This window comes from Ornithodoros turicata, chromosome 4 (assembly GCF_037126465.1).
Source record: "Ornithodoros turicata isolate Travis chromosome 4, ASM3712646v1, whole genome shotgun sequence".
In the NCBI taxonomy this organism is placed as follows: domain Eukaryota; kingdom Metazoa; phylum Arthropoda; class Arachnida; order Ixodida; family Argasidae; genus Ornithodoros; species Ornithodoros turicata.
Window position 1 is genome coordinate 29,649,628 of NC_088204.1, and position 22,806 is coordinate 29,672,433.

The 22,806-nt window shown below is 46.7% G+C and overlaps 1 protein-coding gene across 2 annotated transcripts in view; it reads right to left on the reverse strand.

Moving 5' to 3' along the window:
* The window catches only part of LOC135392905 (uncharacterized), a 104,861-nt gene that overhangs the window by 46,303 nt on the left and 35,752 nt on the right, over window positions 1–22,806 (reverse strand). For both annotated transcript variants that reach the window (XM_064623563.1, XM_064623566.1), the window contains exon 6: window positions 812–846. In XM_064623563.1, coding sequence (XP_064479633.1) covers window positions 812–846 — 35 coding nt within the window. The remainder of the gene's footprint in view (window positions 1–811; window positions 847–22,806) is intronic.

Sequence of the window (22,806 nt, forward strand, 5' to 3'; positions counted from 1 at the left end):
ACGCCACCGAAGAGGCTAGTCTCCGATATACCATTAACGATATCTGTGACATTATTAATTGCAAATGGGATATTCACCTCCGCCAGAGCAACCTCCCACTTTCCATCTAATTGCACTGGCTGAGCTAGTTTAACTCTGAACTTGCTCATTGTGTTACTAGGAAATACATCGCTCGAGGCGTTTGACAGTAAGTTGACATAGAACTGACTCGCCATTGTTTTTCTTTTTCTAAAATGAAAACAACATGATCGGGAGGAGTTCTTTTAAACCAAGAGCGAAGTCAAATGGGCGCGAAATTTAAAATTTGGGGGGGGGCGCAGGTAGCGCCATCTGTTGAACGGCGGTAAATTTGCTGGAAGTGCTGCCATCTCTAGATGAACGAACTCAACTCCCCATGACGCCACCTGGCGTAAAAGAAATCAAACGACCTCTCCACCCCACACGATTCTATTCTGATTAGCGACGCAAGTAAACACGTAGAGCCCGTGGCCCAGTGGCTTAAGATGCTCGTCTGACAACCTAAAGGACCCAAGTTCGATTCCTAGTGTGTTTCACCATGACATCATTATTGTTACTTAATCTTATCATTGATATCATATCACTAAGATTAACTATGTGACGTCACTGATTAACTAGCTTATCCACTGAGCTCACTGATATGAGGGCGGAGCGGCTGCGGCCTGGAGTGACGTCATACGTCCTTGATGACGTCATTTCCTGTTTGACGTCATTTCCTGGCTGCAGAGTTAATCTATACACTACTGGAGTGTGCCTCAAATCGCTAGAATCACAGTACAGGGAATTCTCTTACCGAAGAAGTTTGCATCTGTAGCTTTGACTGGGGAGCTGAAAGAAAATGGGAGGGTGAGGCTTAGAGAGAGAGAGCGAACTTCAGTTAAAGGGTATTACGAAATCATGAATATAAACACATTCATTATTATGGCCATGGTAAAATGTTACCACCCCGAGGCGAAAATCTGGACTGGTCCCGGAATGGTTCCAGGACGGTGGCAATGTGGGTGAGGTAAACATTGTTTCCAGCAGCGTGTGTCGGAGATTTCCGGCGCACGTCAAAAGAACCCCAGGTGGGCGAAATTATCCTCATACCTATCCTGCACCACATGCAGCATGTCGCCACGCAAATGGGATTCACCTTACGTGTAAATCTACTCCCAATTTGAATTTAGGCTGGTTCCAGTTGAATGTGGGTGGTCCCAGCTGAATTTCCAAGTGAATTGGCATTGCTCCACTTTGGTGAAATCATTGGTACCACTCTGGCCTCAGACGGTTTCATAAGTTCTAGCTGGAGCCACATAGGTACCACTTTGTTCCCACAATGGTCGATTAATCCACTGTCGATGTCAAGGACAGCTTCCCAAATTGGACAGCTTCCCCTTCTGAGATGTCATGGGAGAGGAGTTCACCCTTGCCATAGTAACGCTCTGGTTTTCTTTGATCTATAATTTTGATCGATTTTAGCACATGCATGATCCCTTTACATTCTTTTTTATCCAGCTCCATCTGCGATAAAATATATGCTGTATCTTCAGTTCTGCACATATTCTCATCTAAACCTGAATGTTATGAGACAAAGTACCAGCAAAATGTCAAAGGACACATTCAAATGATGACAAAAACTACGCTGAATAATTACAAGAAGAAAAACAAAGAAGGAAAGGTAATTGCAGAGGTTGTTTCAGTGCAGATGCAAGAAGTATGAGGACGCCTCCCAGTTGGAAATTTGAACTGGGGTCTTAAGTGGACCCAATTGTGTACCAAAGTGGCTTCTAGTGGAACAAACTGCTTCCAGTTCGGGTGAAACATTTTCACTTGGTTGGTGTCCAACTTGTTCGAACCACGTTCCAGTTAAACAGGATCCACTAAGCTTTGGGGATTGAAGTCGTTTCATTAGAGTGGCAAGTGGGCTTGACGAAATTCGAGGTTGCAGCAATGTGATTGAAATTGAGTGCCAATGGACTTTTGCACCACTGCAGCCAAGTTTCACTTTAGACCAATGTTGGATTGTGCCAGATTCCTGTGAACATAAATTAGTTGCACTAATATGCGCAATTAATATGGGCACAAATATTAACAATGAAAATAAATAAATCAAAATAGTGATATAACAAACAAAACGAAAGCATAAATGTGTGCGAAGTTATGCACACAACTCCACGTACATGACTAGCTTGCAAAAAATGTTTGTGCAATACGCTACGCGACGTGAGGTTTCGAGGACTTCGAAACCGCAACAATAACTATAATGCTCTCATCGTCAAATACGACAAAGCGCCATTGGCATCAACTGAGAATCTGTTGTAAACTTGGAAGTTTGCAATTTCTGTTGGTGTCTAAGGGCAACCTCTCACTTGGCGACGCCCGACGGCGTCCTGAGCGGGCGGCGGAAATAAAAGCGCATTTCCGGAGTCGGGAGAGGAGAGACGTTGAGCAAAAAAAAAAAAAAAAACTACCATGCCGAATTTCTTTCACGAGAGCTGCCGAGAACGACAGCTGGCAACCAATTAGGTGACACAGAAAAGGCCACGCCTCCTGATTTTTCGTCTGCTTTGCACGACGGAATGCCACTATGGTGGGAACATGAAAATCGTGCGCGCTGAAGGGGCGGCGGAAATGCGCCTGTACATCCGCCGCCCGCTCACGACGCCGGGTCGTGCGTCGCCAAGTGAGAACTGGTCGTTAGACACAGTCTGGTAAATTGTGCGTTTTCCCCTGTCTTTCACCCCGTCAGACCGTATAAAAATGTGAAGATCTTTGCATTTGTGTAGTGAGGTGCTCCGTTATGCATCTTGTTCCTGAACCTGTGCCCCAGCAGCTATATTAAGACTGATGGTGACAATAAAGGGTAACCGGCGCGGCGTACCATGTAGGTCGGTTGCGAATAGTCATCCTCAAAAACGAAATGTGAAACAAGATGTGTACAGCACTGTTGCGGATTTAAATCCGGGGATTCGATTTAAATCGGGCTATCAAAGGGCTCGTGGATTTGATTTGGGATTTGATTTACGGAGAAAATATGACGATAATTTCGATTTGGACTGGATCACATTTTTGACAGATGATTTGGATTTGGATTGAATCACAGTTTTGGCAGATGATTTGGATTGAATCACGTTTTTTTTTTCTGACGAAATTGGGTGTGTATTTGGTCGAGCTCCTTAAACGAAATGGTTGGATTTTGCCTGCTGCGCAATTTGACGTTGCCGGACAGGCAGATTCTTTGTCAGTCGTATCTGAGGCCGTCTCTGTAATTACGTTTTTACAGGATATTTGGGTGAACTGCATTTCACATATGTTTACACATGATACAATACAACTCTTAATGAGGGGATGGTTTAAAAATGTTTGGATTTGGGATGGCTTGCCTTGCATCCCGCCATATCTGTTCTCAATGTCCCGCCGAAAGTTCTGTTTCGCTCAAAAAGAAATACCATGATTTGTTTATTGGGTGAAGCAGTCTACGGACACTGTCTGTTGACTGCTTCAATCTTAAGAGGTTGTCTGTCTGTCAGACATACCACATCTGAGGCCTATAGACATCTCTCCTTCCGAGCACTAAAGGTACGCCATGCAATACTCTCACACATAATCACATGGGCAGTTCGACGTATAATTCACGACGGTATCACAGCTTTCTATGATTTCTTAGAAGTGGAACGCATTGGAGAAAGCGCACCACTGGTTCGCTGAGCTCACACTCTAAAACCTGTGACACCTTAGTGATACATGGAACAGGTGTGACACTTCTGGGCCAGCCCAAACTTGAATTTGAAAACTGCGACAGAGTGAACTTATTCCCTATGGAGCTACCGGAAACATGTTTACGGTTGTCACCGAGGTGATTGAGGTGTCACAGCCTTGGAGGGCGTGTGACACTTGAGTTGTGACACTTGCCGCAGCTGCGGCCGTTGCCCGTGACACATGGCTTGGTATTTTAGCTGTTTGAACGCTCTATATTTTCTCATTCAGCTGCCAACAATGGGCAAATCTTGGCCAGTTCAAACGAGGAACACGCACCTGGTTTCTCGCGTCCTGTTCCACCTCCCAACAATGACTTATTTAAATCGCTTTCGAGAATACTCGGACGACTCAGGCGTTGATGTTACACGTGATGTACATGATGGAACACGTCGAGGAATCTGTGGGTGTAATCCATGCGAGTGACTGTAGTATATGAGATCGTACCGTTCGCATCCGTGTGCCCGACAGGGTGGTTGTGTGGGCACCCTCCGGTGAAGCACAGACGTATCGGTGAGTTCTTTGGAGTGTCTTTTCTTTTCAGAACGTTCAACGCAATGAAATCGCGTAAGCACAGGAAGGCTGGAGGATAAACTTGAGCCAAGTGTGTCGCGTTGTCTGTGACTCTGCCCCGCTGATAAACGCGAGCACACTTTCGGAAACCGCTTTGCTTTCCCGAAAGCGTTAGGAAATACCGAACTTCATGCATGGGTAATTGCAGTTGCCAAGCAAACAATCATATATGCGCGGTTGCACCACGTGCGCGACCTGCATTGTTCCGCATAATAAGCGTCCCTCACCAGTTAACATTCAAATCTGTACGCTATAATTCTTTGCCAGGCGAAAGTTACAGTGATAGAGAAAAATACAAAGGCTTTTGAGTAGCTCCCAAGAATGGAGCCTTTGCGGCCTATTTTTCTTCTTACTTCATTGCGCCGTTTCTTCCGAATATGTTCTGCATTTCGTTTGTCTTCAGCTATCTCTTTTTTAATGTGTAGTGATTTAAACTGGCCACTTACGCTTAGGACCTGCAGAACCCTTATTAGGAAGTTTCAGAATAGCGCGTGAAAAAATAGCGAGTCGCCAACGCCAACACCAATGAAACTCTTTTGCTCACTATTCAGTTACTATTCTTCCCTTCAGGACATCACTGTATTTCGAGCAAGACTGCCATCATGGGAGGGGTTCTACAGATTTATTCACCAGGAGGGTCTTGAACTCCGTGCACGCCGATTACCTCGCAGTGTCTATATTCTGAAATAAAATGTTTTTTTTCTTTTCACGTGACCCCTAGCAATATGCAAATAGGCAATGTTTTGACAACAAGGGCAACGTCACGACTGGCGCCATAGGGGAATGCGCATGTAGAGGAGGGTGGTCTTCCTCTACATGAGTCCCGACAGGCGGAGATATTATGCCACGGAGAGGCGATGACGGTGGCCTATCTCCATGGCCGCGCCGGTGGAACTGAGAAGCGGGTGCTCCAGGTGCGTGTCCATCCTCGTCGTTGTCCACGGGCCGCTACATCACTCCCCTCTCAGACACGGAGCGGCGATAAAGAAAGATGATGTATGCGGCTTCACTGGAGGAGGGCAGCGAGGGCGACCGTGGTTAGCATGCACGGTTGAACAGGATGACGGCAGGGCAGACGGTGGCGAAGCATCACAGCTGATGAGTAATCAGATCCGGTAGCCCGAGAAGAGCGAGGAAAAGAGTGAGGCGCTGGAGAAGTGGAGGCCCTGGGGTGCCGCTACTGGCACGGGAGCCGAAGCTCTGAGAGTACCAGAGGAGGAGAGGGTGAGGCTGTGGGAGCCGTTGAGAGACGCCGGCTGAAGCGTGCCGTGACGTCGGCTGCGGCGACTGCCGCGACCGGCAGGTGAGCGCGAAGCTCGGGTGTCGCGGCCGGCAGTGAGGGAGCGCCGGGGTGCGGTGAACATCGGGCTGAAGCGAAGGGTAATGAAGCTGTGATGGCCGTGTGTACCGGTTAGTAGTGCTTTGTAGGAGAGTGGTCGCTATGCAGCAGTCCGCTTGTCGTGCTCAGGAAGTCATTCGGGAATGAGCCAATGATGCTGAATGCAAGGCTCGGATGAGAGTCGTGGCAGAGGGTCTGGTCAGTTGAGGTTGAGGGTACCGCCGTGCCACGGAACTACCGTACCGGTCGGATAGGTAGTAGTAGAGCGGCTTCCAAGCTGCGCGGCAGGATGGGAAAAGGGCCGAATTACATCGAACTTGATGTCCATAGTTCGGGTCACCAAATGTAGAGGAGGTGGTGTCCGTCTACATGAGTCCCGACCGGCGCAGATGGTATGCCACGGAGAGGCGATGGCGGTGCTCTATCTCCATGGCCGCGCCGGTGGAACTCAGAAGCGGGTGCTCCAGGTGCGTGTCCATCCTCGTCGTTGTCCACCGGCCGCTACATGCATCCTGGACCGACTTCTAAAGGAACTGTGCCGACATATGTCCGAAAGCGTCTAAGGAAAATGAAAGCACCACTGTGACCATGAGACCACCTGCACTCTAAAAATAGAGCTTCACCGTATAGCAGGCCGACGGCCAGCCATTGTACAGATTAATGTCTTTATCACTGTTGATTTGTTGAAAACGGCAGTATAAGCCTTTTCGGCATACTTAACTACATAAGTGTCCCAAAAAAGGCGTACGCCTCCCGTTTTCAGCTAATCAGCAGTGTTAAATGCATCATTCTGTACCATGCTTGAGAATTTTTAGGAAATTATCTGCCACAGCTGCGGCCGTAGAAAGTACGCAGCCAACTAACGACAATCTATATATTCTGTGACAAAAATATTTTCCCCCTGCGCCTCATGGCCCCAGAGATACAACGTCCAAAAGTTGACGAAAATACCACTGCGCAACATTGCCGTTTCACGTAATTATTTTTTACGCAAACTCCCAAAATAATTTTCAATTTATTTTTGTCCTGGAATGCTTTTCATAAGCTAGGCTTCTACTTATTGCGTATAAAAAAAATCCGGGAGGTCGTTGGGACCACCGATCTCTATGTATAAAGGCTGAATTGCGCATGGGAGAAGGGCTCGTGGCGGAGAGGCACGCATTCGGGCCGCGACGTTGGGAGGCCCTAAAGCGCTGTGTGTGCCCATGGAAAACAATGAAGGGCAACAGAGATTGTGAGTATTTATTGCGCTGCAGGCGTTGATCGTTGTTTGTCGTAACACAATTTTGTAAGGTGCCAGTATGTTTTGCATTCCGAAACAAGACCGTCACTGCAGTGCAGCGCTGGGGATTGTACAACAGCACGTTTCCCAGCCAATATTTAAATAAGAAACGATGTAAGATTAACAACAACCATGTATATGATCTCCCGTGCTGCGTTCTGGAAAAAATTGTTCCACAAAGAACGGTCCCAGAAAGGATATACCCGCATGGTAGAAGGAATTCGCCCCGTAGAATCACAGCCGGTGGTTTAGGCACGCATATGCGTTTAGTGTGATTTGTATCAAGAAAGAAAGGGTCTTTTAGTGAACGACAGAGCTGTCTTCGACGTAATGCCTCGCAAATATGAACACACCGAAGCATCCCAAACAATTACTTCACGCAATTAGATCACGCTTAGGCCAGTTAATCTACGCACTGATGTAAACTTAATCAAGTTACTTAGTAAGTGGTAACACCTCCTTGAGACACAAGACTTATCTCCTTTTGAAGTACAGCACTTGTTTTTTTTTGTTTGTTTCTTCCTTCATTTGTTCTGATTATTTGCAGGTGAAATTGAATGTCCTTCTTGCGTACTCACATGCTTTTGCTGAATAGAACTGCAGCGTGAACAAAGCTGCGTAGGGACGGGGGCCTGCATCCACTGCTGACTTTGTCATGCTTGTTATGTGGAGCACGTTGCAAAAAATGCTGCTGCACATCTGAAACTCCTATCATTATCATCGTCATCTAAAAGGGAGTGTGGTAGCCCTGCCGTGAAACCAGGCACGATTTCTGAAGATCTTCTGTGACACTTTCCGCAGTTTGCACACTTTTCTTCAGCGCCAGTCTCTCGCATAGGAGTCACTTTGCATTAACAGTGACTCCCATCTTACATTTTAATGTGCGTGGGCTCTCTTGCACTACACATGTACGGTTTCCAAACTGCAACATGACGATTTGGAGCTTGAAACTGGAGCCCTGGTGTACCCTGTCTATGAAAAGATCCCAACTGAATCATGTCAAACGTGATGTTTAGTGGAAGTGCATTGGTTGTGCATTCTGCGTGACAAAGATGTAACAAGATATTCCTATCCTGAAGGAACCGTTACTTCGACACCATAAACTATTCAGTAGGTTTCACTCTGGCAGGCCCTGCCACTGCAAATTTCCTGAATTGAAATCCTTCAAACTGTGTCATAATCTTTAATACGTCAGTATTTTTGCAAGTAGTTGACATGCTGGAGGACACTCCTCCTGCAGCTAAGGCAACTACAGAGAGTTCCAAGAGGCCGAAGGTAAACCTGCAGCTGCATGAATGTGATCAACAGTAGTGCATTCTCAAGAAATAATTTTCTTCTTATAGCATATGTATGCATGCCTATTAGCTGAAACAATGATCACAGTTCCCCAACAAGTTTTAATTCCTGAGGGTGTATACTGTAGAGGTGGGTTAGATCTACAACAGTTAATACAAGGTATTATATACTACGAATACCTTTAAAAATATCATGTGATACATTGGCTTTTACTTTTCGGAGGTGCTGTGGTGATCCAAGTTTGTGGGCACTGCTGAGGTTTTGCACCCATTTCTTGAGTATGTCGAAACAGCTGAGGAGGAGAGAACATTGGTTAAGATGCAACTAGTTAAAAATAAATATGTTATGGATTTATGCATCAATTAATTGCATAAATGTTTAAAATATCAGTTTAAAACAGGGTTTACAATCTCGATATCTTAAAAATTTCAACGTTTAAACGCTGTTCTAAAAAGAATTATAGCTTCATCACCAAGACACAATGCTGAGTGAAGTGGCCTAAGGTGTATATAAAACTCTCTGAAGTGATGTGTTCCATGATGTGAACATGTAAAGAGAATGTGCAAAATTGAGAGAGGCTCACCACAGTGCGTGCACTGAGGTGGTTCCTCCCCGTAAAGTAGGAACCCGTAGATGAGGAACATGATACTTAACTGTAAGCTCGATCGCATCACACTGCACAGACGATCCTCTGGGTAGCTTCCGTGAGGAAACCTGTATTGAGAGACAACTTTTGCCTTAAACACTGCTACAAATAACACGACAAGCTACAAATTATTATTATCGCAACAAGCTGACAACATAGCTCAGACACAAAGGCAGTATCCAAGTCACACCACACCACCGTTACGTAGGATTCTTTGTCACAAATCAAACCGAGGCACAAAACAATACCAATACATGAAAAAGATTGACTCTCTTGGTCTCATTACGTCGTAATACTGAACTTGTGCGAGAAAGTGATTCAAAGAAAGGACTGTGCACTTGCTTCCGTAGAGAACACCGTGTACCGTGCTAGCAATGCATGCAGAAAAGCGCTCGAGTGCTCGCACATATTGATGACACCACTATCAGTGTTGTGTAACATTGTCTCTCCAGCATATTATGCGCTCAAACTGTATTTGCCGCAGGGTAAAATGCAAGTGTGTTCGATTGAACCTCGAAAGAGCGATCAAACATCTTGCACCCAGTGCTGGTTTTGGGCAAAAAAACACTTCATAATTGTCAAACAAATGTACAGAATAGACGCCTATTTATTCCTTGATAAATAATGACTCACCTGTAGAAATTTCGGTTCTCTATCCTTGCGGGTACGGTTGGTACGACCGTAATTGCAAGAAGTTGCCATGATCGCTGCGGCGACTGTTTTGGGTACAGTAAGATGGCGGCCGGTTGCTGCACGCTCGCGCTCCCTATCCGCGATCCAGCCTTTTACAATCGAGATCAGTGGTGGGGACCAACCAGCCTGATCTCACGTGGAATCACCCAGCTATAGTCCCAGGCAGAAATGACGACTGGTTCCCGAATGGTCCCCCAAGTGGTATTAATGGTCGCACTCTTGCTTTAAGCGGGTTCCACTCTGGTCCCAGATGGGTCCCAAAGTGGCGTTTGTGGTCCCATTCTGGCTTCAAGCGGGTACCATTCTGGACCCAGATGGGTCCCAAAGTGGTGCAGTGTTCCCACCTTGGCTTTAAGCGGGTTCCATTCTGGGCCCAGATGGGTGCCAAAGTGGTGTGTGGTTCCCACTCTGGCTTGAAGCGGGTTCCATTCTGGGCTCAGATGGTTCCAGAAGTTCTAGCTGGAGCCTCACAGGTACCACTTTGTTCCCAGAATGGTCACTTGAGACTCCAAGTTGGGCAGCTTCCCAGCTTCCCCCTTTGATATTTCATCTTGTCTACACTTGCCATATATCCTTCTGTTTTTTTATCTATTACTCTGATCTATTTTAGCACATGCATGATCTCTTTTTATTGCTGTTTATCCAGGTGCGCGCGTCTGCAATCAAATATATGCTGTATCCCTGTAACTCCGATTCGAGTACATATTCTCATCTGAAGGTGAATATCATAACATTAAGTACCAGAGAAATGTAAAAAATACATCTCAACAACAACAAAAATTAAGCTAAATAACTAGAAGAAAGACAACGAAAAAAAAAAGGTAACTGCAGAGGCTGATGGAATGTGAAGACGCTACGGCGGTTACAAATTCAAACTTCAAACGGCGAGAGCCGAGAGGGAGAGGAGAGGGCGAGAGTGGCAGGTGGCATGTCAGTTGGAACTTGGACGCGTCGCAGCAAGTTGGTTTTGTCTTCAGTTGCCGTCGCAAGGATGGTGTATCTCCTGTGCAGTATTTACTTGTGTTTTAGTGGGCTTTGTAAGACAGCGCGATGACAATGGTTCCGGTGCAACACATTGTCGATTTCCCGGAAGAGTTTTGACGCCAAGAAGACCTAAACGGCGTAGGGGCAAAACGCACTGTGAAACGCCAATCGGACTGCACGTCGCGAATGTTTGCAGGTATGAGTGATGACCGTGATGTTTTGATTACTATTAAATAGATGTTCCATTTTAGAAACTTAGGAGGAACTTGAAGAGAAACAGGATAAGAAGATTCCGAACGTACGGTGAAGAGGAAGGGGGTGTCGCGACCTGCATGGAAAACAGGAGTGTCATGTGTCATCTTCTCTAAGAAAATACAAGATGTGAGGTGGCCAACGAACGAAAGCTCCCTGTGGTCCGTGAGTGCATCGCACAGTCAGGCATACGCTTTGTCAAGACACAGTGAGTGATCAGACTTATACCAGGCGCCCACAGCAACCCATAGAGCCCATAGTTTGAGATAATTCAGGCAACACTGGACATACGACCAATGAAAATGCGTCGTGATGCCTAGCAGCCAGCCAATCAGCAACCTCTCCGTTTGGCTCGCCTTTCGGCCGGCCCTGGCTACCATTGACTTTTACAGGTTTTCATACCTGGCGCCCGTTATTCCAAAATAACTAAGACATTTTTGATAGGCTAAATACATATTTATTGATGCAACGTATAGACTCAAATGTTTGACTCATATATTCACCGTGCGTACAGGACGTTTCGTTCGTTGAATAGACTGCAACCAAACCAAGTTCGAACTTGCAAAGCACACACACAGTCTAGTTCTGGAGACGAGCGAAGTCCACGAGTACGTGCGTTTCAGAGATGAGGAGCATCTTCTCATACTGGCAATGCACCGAACGTAACACAGTCACGGGAAATACTTGTGTCGTTACGAACCCTCTCTTCTTAGTCACTGTATTTGAAAATGCGACAGCGCTCGAAAGTGTTCCTCAGGCGTCAGCTCACCAAGCATTCCAGTTCCGACTTGGCTAGAATGTCCGTAGATTGATACTTTATCGGAGATCAGTACATGGATATAGTCACTATAACTCACGAACAAACCCGCGAATACACTTCCTCTTTGGTCGTTGTGGTCAACCGACATCGGCGAGCCGCGGAGACGCAGTCACCTTGCTTGGAGCTGCCCGCCTGGCTGACTGCCCGCGAAACGTGAGCTGTCAGATATTTCGAAACTTTGTCAACCGATCCCGGAGCGCGCGACCTCTTTCGGCCAATGGGCATCCGTCATGATGCCTGACGATGTAATACCACGTGACTATGACGTGATTTTCTTTTTCTACTGCCGCGAATGCGGGGAGCTATGGAGGCCTGCTTATACTACGTAGTATGAACATGTAGAGATGTATTGATTATTTCTTTCTGCTCAGTGTATGCTTTTAGCAGAATAAACGGTATTTACTTGAGCAATATGTGCATTTCTACGCATTATTTTCGGTCATGCATTCAGTGATCCCAGCTGTTAAGTGGCCGGATCCTGGACCACTTAGCAGAGGGGACCACTCGATCAATTCCACTAGTTCCACTTCAACTGGGACCATCGTGAATCTGGTTCCACTTTCAACTGGTCCCAGTCACTAAGTTGGACACACTCAAAGTGGGACCTGTCCAATCAACCACTTTGAAGTGGTCCCACTCCAGAGTGGTCCCATTATGAAGTGGTTTAACGAACTGGTCCCCCGTGGGACCACTTGGCAAGTGGGACCAGAGTGGGACCATTACCAGGGTGGTACCAGAGTGGGACCATTACCAGAGTGGGACCAGTTCGTAAAACCATTTTGAACTGGTCCCATTCTAGATTTCTTCCTGGGGTGTTCCATCGTCAAACGCGACCAAGCGCCGTCGGCATCAACTCACAATCTATTGGAAGTTGAAAGTTTCTGTTGGCGTCTAAGCAGACTTGCGCCCCCTTACTCGGAAAAAGTAATTGATTACCGTTACCGTTACTTCTACGCAAAAAGTAATCGATTACCGTTATCAATTACTCGACTCGAAATGTGATTGAGTAACGAGCTGAAAAGTAGAAAAGTAGTTGGAAACTAACGCGTTACTCCTGTGGTTACTCTGCATTGAGGCAAATTATACCCGTCTTTGTGTGCCCCAGAAAAGAAAAAAAAAGTTCAACAGCGGAACAACTGAAATAACACGTCAAACAAAAACGCCTAGGACAGGTAGATCGTAGTGTCTCTTGAAGATCTGTACGTCTACGGTATTTATCGCACGGGGAGACGTTGACCTGATTGTAGAGAACATTGGCGTGGGACTTCCCCATTACTCACTAAACCTCCAAAGCTTCAAGTACCACCACGCTGGCGTAGGGAGGGATTAGGGAGAGTACCCTCAAATTGCAGAACGTTATTACGATGACGAGGGGCTTGACTTGGGGCCGAACATCTGAAAGATAAGTTAATCTCTGCTGGAAAAGTCATTAATTACTGAGTAATCGATTACTCCGAAAAGTAACTGATTACTCAAAAAATTACTCAAAAGTAATTGATTACAAGTAACGCAATTACTAGTAACGCGTTACGCACAAGTCTGCGTCTAAGACACAGCCTTGTAAATTAGGTGTTTCCTCCTGTTTTTCACGCCGTCAGACCGTATAAAAATGCGAACACCTTTACATTTGTGTAGCGAAGTGCTCTGATATGCATCTTGTTCCTGAACTTAAGCACCAGCAGCTCCATTACGACTTAGTGTGACTAAGGGTAACCGGCGGTGTATCATGCAGGTCGGTTGTGAATAGTCATCCTCAAATCCTAAATGTGAACCAAGGTGTGCACCACAGATCGGGAAATTACCTGTCAAAAAGAACTCGTTACGAGTTAAGTTACCGTGTGAAAAATGTAACTAAGTTAGTAATAAAGTTGATGAGTAGAATGAGTGGGCATGGGAACTTTGTGTCAACGATGTGGCCTCATGCTTCTATCTTCTTATCCCTACAGCTGTTTGCACTCCCACGCCCGGTTGATGCCTCGTGTGCAGTTAACCTAACCGCATTATCAGAGGTACGGAATCACTGGATCTTCCCGCAAAACTTCAGTCCGCTACAAGACCTGTTCCCCTCTCGTCTTCATCGACTTCGACTGTCCCACCACCTATCCGCCACCAGGAAAATTTAAGCAACTGGTTTGGTGAACGTTGCTTCAGCGGGCACGGGAACTTTGTGTCAGCGATGGTGCCTCATGCTTCTATCTTCTTATCACTACAGGTTGGTACACTGCCCTCTCTGTATGCTAAGAAATCGAGTAACCGCTACTTGTTAGTCTTCCCATGCCCACATGTTATGCTCTTTACCATATCTGAATGCTTCAGTGCTGTTGGCATGGTACTTGCGCTGAGTGGCGACGTGGAACTTAATCGGGGTCCTCCCAACAACACCCTGTCTAAGCAATTGTCCGATATGGTCGCAGTGTTAAAGGAGCTCAAAACCCAGACGAACTCTGTCAGCCAACAACAGGAATGCATTCTCGGCGCCATTCAAACTCTTCAACCGGGCAGCATGAAATCTCGAATCAATTGCCTGATCTAAGCTCGCGCCTTTCTTCTGTTGAGACAATGAAATCCGCCGTCGAATTGATGCGTCAAGAACTGGATGCTCTCAAGGTTGTGAACCACGACCCTCGTAGCCGTCTTGACGACATTGAAAATAGATCTCGAAGAGATAATCTGATATTTCGTGGTATCACCGACTCCCCAGCCGAATCCTGGACTGAATCTGAATCCAAAGTTGTAGCCTTCATATCTGATCAACTACATTTCACTGTACCCAGCAATGCCTTGGAACGTGTTCACCGCATAGGGACTTTCAGGCAGAACGGACTGCGCCCCATTATCGCAAAGTTTTATTCCTTTAAACTCCGAGTCAAACAAAAGTCGAAGCTAAAAGGAAGCCAATATTCCATACAGGAGGATTTCTGCCCGGCTACTAGACTAGCTAGGAAAATGTTGTTCGAATATGGACTTGCGCAGAACACTCAGTTCAAACTCCGTTTCAACAAGCTCTGGATTGGTGACAGTTGTTACATGTACGATCCTCCCAGCTGTTCTGTACGATGCGTTTCCAAAAGAACTGGGGATATTCCAATCGTTGCAGTGGCTTCCTCGTCACGAGATAAGATAACCTAGTTGAACGTGCAAGGTCTATCACAAACGTCGACGGCTCCTCGTCTTCATCCAACAACAATGCTGTTGTCGAGCTTTCCCGTGATCCCCGAAATGTTGGATCTCCCATGTGCCTGCGTCCTAGACGTGACGGAAATCGTTCCCAATAGCCATCACACAGGGCCACTAGAAGTCGCTCAACCACCCCCAGAACATCTGTACTGTATACCAACATCCGTAGTTTAATCAATAAACGAGATTATCTTTGCTCCGTCATTGACTCATGTGATGCGGACATTATCTTCCTTACTGAAACCTGGCTGCCAGCTAAAATATGTAACTCTGAACTCTTTTCCTGTTGTAAACACTACACTATGTATCGTGCTGATAGACCTAGCAGATCTGGTGCTGGTGTATTGATTGCAGTGTCAAATAGTCTTGTTTCCTCTCCCATACATATAGATTGCAGTCTTGAAACCCTGTGGATAACTGCTGATTGCCTACACAAGCCCGTAATTCTTGGCATTTGTTATCGTCCTCCTTCAGAGAATAGGTTTTTCGTTAACGAGCTGCATGACGCATTAAACCTTGTAAACGTTCGTTTTCCTAATACACCATTGTTCTTGCTGGGCGACTTCAACTTTCCAGCTATAGTTTGGAGCTCGCCTTCGCCTCACGTATGTGTTAGCTCTGGTGACGCTGCTGATTTCATTGATCTACGTCACGACTTTAAGTTGACCCAGTTAGTTACTGCACCAACTCGGATAGTTGGAGATAGTGCAAATATTCTTGACCTTGTCCTCACATCCCACCCCGCTTTGGTGTCTGATATTTTGTACCTGCCTGCCTTAAGTGACCATGTTATTATGCCTTTTTTTCATCAACTTGCCATGTGTTTCCCGAGTGAGGCATAACAAAACCATCCGCAATTACAAGACGAACTAGGCAGGTTTTTAGACAATTTCATCGATGAGTTCCCGCGGTCGCCTGCTTCGAGCGAACTGGACCTCATTTACAAATAAGGTTGATGACCTTGTTGATCAATTCATCCCCCTCACCACAATTGTAACCATGCCTGATTCTCCATGGTTCAATCGCACCATCAGGCGACTAAGAAATCGAAAAAGGAGGCTTTTCAAAACTTTACGGCGTTCCTGAAGTCAACCCAACTGGTTGCGATACAAGATAGCTGCTAGCCAATACAAAGCTGCGATCAAGGACGAAAAGCTTACCTTCCTTTCTTCAACTCTACTGCAGTTATTAACAAACAATCCGAAACAATTCTGGAACATTGTCAACAAACAGGTGCCCTCCTCCTCATCTTTAACGGATAATAACGGTGCGGCTGTGCCTGATTCCGACATTGCTGACGTGTTTAACAATCTCTTCTGTAGTACTTTTTCTACTACCAATTCTGTCCCTTCTGTTCTAGCTCCCCGTAACTTTCCCCCAATGGATCCGATAACATTCAGTCCGGCTGGAATTGCCAAGGTCATAGACAGATTAAGCCTATCTTCTAGCGCTGGGGTTGACAATATAAATGCCAAGTTTTTGAAAAACACCAAAGCTGTACTCATCTTTGATTCTCAGCAAAATCTTTGAACAATCCTTGGAGACTGGGCATTTGCCTGACGCCTGGAAAATTGGCAAAGTCGTGCAGGTGCACGAGTCCGGGAGCAAGAATCTCGCTACTAACCTCCGACTCATATCTCTCCCTAGCGTGCCATCTAAAATCTTAGAGCATATCATCTATACTCACTTAGTCAACCACCTTGAATCTAACTCATTCTTCAATTCCTATCAACATGGCTTCCGTAAACAGTTCTCATGTGAGTCCCAACTGGTATCTTTCATTCATGATCTCCACTCTTTTGCAGATACAGGTATTGAGGTTGACTGTTTATTCCTGGATTTTAGTAAAGCGTACGACAAGGTATCGCACAGACTTTTACTTCTCAAATTAGCTGGACTTAATATCGATCCCAAAGTTCTCTCATGGATTCATTCGTTCCTGATAGGCCGCTTACAATTTGTCACTGCTAACAATACTAGCTCCGCACAGTCCCAAGTATATTCCGGCGTACCCCAAGGTTCTGTCCTAGGCCCCTTACTTTTTCTCATTTACATCAACGACCTCCCCGACTGCATCTCTTCCTCCATTCGCCTCTACGCTGACGATTGTGTCATATATCGAGCGATTCATTCTAGCTCAGATACTAACTCTCTTCAGTCTGATCTCGCCTCGCTTCATAACTGGTGTTCGACATGGTCCATGGAACTCAACATTAACAAATGCAAGCATTTAAGGATCTCCTGCAGCCGTAACGCCACCTATATTCCCGTTTATACAATTAGCAACTCCACCTTGAAGTCCGTAACTTCATACAAATAACTTGAGGTTCAAATAGAGGCTCAGCTTTCTTAGAAATCCCACATTTCACTCATATGCAGTTCTGCCAACTCCTCGCTGGGTTTCAATCGTCGCACTTTCTGTATGGCCCCCTGAAACGTTAAACTGCACCTGTACAGATCTCTCGTGCGTCCCAAGCTCGAGTACACTGCTTCGGTTTGGGGCCCCGGAAGCAATAACCTTACTAACATGCTAGAATCCATTCAAAATCACGCAGCACGTTTTATCATGGGAAACTACAACCGCACAGCAAAGCAAGTGTTTCTCTTATGAAACAGCCATCTACAGCTACCCCTACTAGCCTGTCGTCGTAAAGTTGTCGCTTATCACTTTTTCATAAAATATTCTATCATGACGATCTCATTCTCTCCTCTTACATATCATCGCCCACGTTTACCTCCCACCGCTTGGATCACTTTCGAAAAGTTAAAATCCATCACGCAAATACTAATTCTTTCTCAGACTCCTTTTTCATTCGCACCGCACGTGACTAGAACAGGTTACCGAGTGACATTGCTACCATACAGGATCTACCCTCTTTTAGGGATTCCATTATAGAGTTGTTTTCTACATAACCCATTTTCGCATCCATGCTCTCCTGTTTGCCGGTTTCTATGTACTATGTCTTTATATTATATGTTAATTGTTGCTACATTATTTATTTTGGGGCTTGAGACTGTTGCTCTTTTGTAATATTTAATAAATTTCCACCACGTACACTTATATGCTTACAGTCTGTTCATTCCGCATTCTTTGAGCGCCCAGTGCGCTTTTTTGTCACTGTTTGTATGTGTTTGGATTGAAGCCCCTCCCCTCTTTTGTGCCCTTGTGGCCCTGAGGGTATTGAAAATAAATGAATAACAGTAAATAAAGTTCTTCAGCCTGAAGTGTAAGTCGCAGTTACGGAGTTATTAGAAAAGGATGAGTAACTTCCAAGTTACTTCGGACACAAAATAGCACTACGCAGGTGTAGCGCGCGTGAGCAGTTGAGTTGCACATTTATTTGCCTGCGGAGGAGTGCAACACGCTTAGATCGTTTTCGTTTATGTCCAACGATATGGCTCCTCCCTGTTTAGAAAACAACGAAATTGCACACCGGCTTGACGCAACAAATAACAATTTTAATGCAGACGTTTCGTCTCCCATGCGGGGGACATCATCAGTGAAAGCAAAATGAGAGGCGACCGCAACCAGCGGATTACTTAACCAGGTCGGCGAACACTTCGGGGAGGGGGCCGCGATTGGTATTACGCACTGAAGGTTCTCCTCGCAGGTGCCATGACTCAAGCAGTTTCCTGGGGCCCCACCTTTGTTCTCTGGCTAAGGTCACAGCATTCGCGTAGTCAAAAGAGTGATCTGTGTTCCAACAATGCTCGGTGAGCTCTGTCTTAGATCGCGTTGCGTTTGTTGAGTTGCGAACATCTCGTTCGTGCTCTTTTAGTCTTGTACTGCGCTTGCGGCCCGTCTCTCCAATGTAGGACACCTCGCAACCGAGACACTGTACTTTATACACAACACCCGTCTGGGACTCAGGGGGAATATGGTCTTTTGGCTTAGAAATCAGTGAACGAAGTTTCAGGCAGGGCTTGAATACAGTCTTGATTTTTAACGGGAGGAGGGCTCGCCGAATGGATTCTGATACACCTTTGACGTATGGGATGGTGACGATGCCGTGTCGGAAATCGTCTTTCCTTCGGGTCCTGGGTTCGTGCATGCGTTTTCGTGTATTCTCAAAGAAACGTAGCGGGTATCCTCGTTTCATGAGTGACTCCTTGATTATCATCTCCTCGGACGTACGTTGTTCCGGGCAAGAGGTGAAATCTTCACAGCGTTGAAGCAGTGCTCTCACTACACTGCGTTTGTGTTCAATCGGATGGTAGGATTCGAAATTTAGGAAATTACCAGTATCACAGGGCTTGCGGTAGACGGAAGTTTGAATCAGGCCGGTGGTGAGTCTGCGTACGTACACGTCCAGGAAGGGGAGCCGGTACTCCTGTTCAAGTTCGCAAGTGAACTGAATGGACGGTTCAACGCTGTTCAGGGTCGAATGGAATTCGTCCAGGAGGTTGCGATTTAGGATCACGAAAGTGTCGTCGACATACCGTCGGTAGAACTTGATGTTGTGGGTAAATCGTTGGAAGGCAGATTCTTCAACATATTCCATGACGAGATTAGCCATTGTCACGGACACCGGGCTGCCCATAGGACAACCTTCAATCTGATGGTAGACCTGCCCCCGGAACGAAAAATGGGATTGGTTCAGACAGAAGCGTAGCAGGATGATAATGTCCTCCACTGTGAGAGACGTACGTGTGGGAAGGGTGCTGTCGTCACGTAGTCGTGCTTCAGCCACTTTTACTGCTAACGCTGTGGGGACGTTAGTGAAAAGGGAGACAACATCAAAAGAGACCATGATGTCGTTGTCATCGACGACTTGATCTTGAATCAAACGAACGAACTCTTTGGAGTTAGACAGTGTCAGACCATTACGTCCGGTGACTGGGGTGATTAAACCCACAAGGTGTTTTGACAGGTGATATGTTGGGGATCCAATAAAAGAAACGATGGGTCGTAAGGGGCAATCAGGCTTGTGAATTTTGGGGAGGCTGTAGAGTCTGGGTGTTAAGCCATCCGACGAGAACAGGCGTCGATACGTCACTTCATCGAGGCGTTCCTTTTTCTTGAGGTCACGGAGGTGATCGACAAGACGGCGTTCAGATTTCTGGGTAGGATCATTCGGCAGCGTGATGAAATGGGAAGCATCATCGAGAATCCTCTGCATTTTAGCGTAGTAATGGTCTTTGTCCAGTACAACGGTGCCTTTCCCCTTATCCGCCGGAAGGATTATGATAGAGTCGTCTGACCGGAGATCGCGTAGTGCTGCATGTTCCTTCGGCGTGAGGTTCGTTGGAATCGTCGTAGAGTTGGTCAACGTAGTAGCGATGCGACTACGAGCCAGGTTGACCCCGGTCGTGTCCTTTAGGTGCCGTAGTTTATCCTCAATTTCTACGACGATGTCTCGCTTGGGTACTGCGCGGGGTGCCAGGGCAAAGTCAAGGCCTCTCGAAAGAAGGCTGAGGTGACCATCGGAGAGTTGCTTCGACGACAGATCGAAAACGTTGTCGGAGGTGTACACGGTCGGTTTTTTGGGCAGGATCCGAGAAAGTTTCTGGTCATGGGCGTCCGCACACTTGGTTTTCTCCTTGGTCTCCGCTTGCTTGCGTGCTTGGAAGACTTGCCGCATGTCACAAGGCTGCAGGATTCGTTGAAGCGTGCGTTCGGCTTCAGATAAGCGACGTCGTGCATCACGCAGTTTGTCTTTGTTCTCCTGGATACGGGCCTTCAGGCAGCTACGGCTGAAATCCACGGCTAGCTTTCGGCCATAGGGTGTGTTGACAAGAGGTCGACATTGGAGGGCTTTAGGGATGACGTGGTGGTTGAGGCACTCACGGTTGAAATCCTGGTGGCACCCCAGGCGGATGATCCTTGTTGACTGGTCGAGGTAGGCTCTCATGCTGCTAAGTGCAACCGAACCGTACGTAAAGCGTATCGATGCAAAAATATTCCAGAAGCCAGGAGAAGTCATGATCAGAAAACAACGAAATTGCACACCGGCTTGACGCAACAAATAACAATTTTAATGCAGACGTTTCGTCTCCATGCGGGGGACATCATCAGTGAAAGCAAAATGAGAGGCGACCGCAACCAGCGGATTACTTAACCAGGTCGGCGAACACTTCGGGGAGGGGGCCGCGATTGGTATTACACACTGAAGGTTCTCCTCGCAGGTGCCATGACTCAAGCAGTTTCCTGGGGCCCCACCTTTGTTCTCTGGCTAAGGTCACAGCATTCGCGTAGTCAAAAGAGTGATCTGTGTTCCAACAATGCTCGGTGAGCTCTGTCTTAGATCGCGTTGCGTTTGTTGAGTTGCGAACATCTCGTTCGTGCTCTTTTAGTCTTGTACTGCGCTTGCGGCCCGTCTCTCCAATGTAGGACACCTCGCAACCGAGACACTGTACTTTATACACAACACTCGTCTGGGACTCAGGGGGAATATGGTCTTTTGGCTTAGAAATCAGTGAACGAAGTTTCAGGCAGGGCTTGAATACAGTCTTGATTTTTAACGGGAGGAGGGCTCGCCGAATGGATTCTGATACACCTTTGACGTATGGGATGGTGACGATGCCGTGTCGGAAATCGTCTTTCCTTCGGGTCCTGGGTTCGTGCATGCGTTTTCGTGTATTCTCAAAGAAACGTAGCGGGTATCCTCGTTTCATGAGTGACTCCTTGATTATCATCTCCTCGGACGTACGTTGTTCCGGGCAAGAGGCGAAATCTTCACAGCGTTGAAGCAGGGTTCTCACTACACTGCGTTTGTGTTCAATCGGATGGTAGGATTCGAAATTTAGGAAATTACCAGTATCACAGGGCTTGCGGTAGACGGAAGTTTGAATCAGGCCGGTGGTGAGTCTGCGTACGGACACGTCCAGGAAGGGGAGCCGGTTCTCCTGTTCAAGTTCGCAAGTGAACTGAATGGACGGTTCAATGCTGTTCAGGGTCGAATGGAATTCGTCCAGGAGGTTGCGATTTAGGATCACGAAAGTGTCGTCGATATACCGTCGGTAGAACTTGATGTTGTGGGTAAATCGTTGGAAGGCAGATTCTTCAACATATTCCATGACGAGATTAGCCATTGTCACGGACACCGGGCTGCCCATAGGACAACCTTCAACCTGATGGTAGACCTGCCCCCGGAACGAAAAATGGGATTGGTTCAAACAGAAGCGTAGCAGGATGATAATGTCCTCCACTGTGAGAGACGTACGTGTGGGAAGGGTGCTGTCGTCACGTAGTCGTGCTTCAGCCACTTTTACTGCTAACGCTGTGGGGACGTTAGTGAAAAGGGAGACAACATCAAAAGAGACCATGATGTCGTTGTCATCGACGACTTGATCTTGAATCAAACGAACGAACTCTTTGGAGTTAGACAGTGTCAGACCATTACGTCCGGTGACTGGGGTGATTAAACCCACAAGGTGTTTTGACAGGTTATATGTTGGGGATCCAATAAAAGAAACGATGGGTCGTAAGGGGCAATCAGGCTTGTGAATTTTGGGGAGGCCGTAGAAACGAAAACGCATGCACGAACCCAGGACCCGAAGGAAAGACGATTTCCGACACGGCATCGTCACCATCCCATACGTCAAAGGTGTATCAATCCATTCGGCGAGCCCTCCTCCCGTTAAAAATCAAGACTGTATTCAAGCCCTGCCTGAAACTTCGTTCACTGATTTCTAAGCCAAAAGACCATATTCCCCCTGAGTCCCAGACGGGTGTTGTGTATAAAGTACAGTGTCTCGGTTGCGAGGTGTCATACATTGGAGAGACGGGCCGCAAGCGCAGTACAAGACTAAAAGAGCACGAACGAGATGTTCGCAACTCAACAAACGCAACGCGATCTAAGACAGAGCTCACCGAGCATTGTTGGAACACAGATCACTCTTTTGACTACGCGAATGCTGTGACCTTAGCCAGAGAACAAAGGTGGGGCCCCAGGAAACTGCTTGAGTCATGGCACCTGCGAGAACCTTCAGTGTGTAATACCAATCGCGGCCCCCTCCCCGAAGTGTTCGCCGACCTGGTTAAGTAA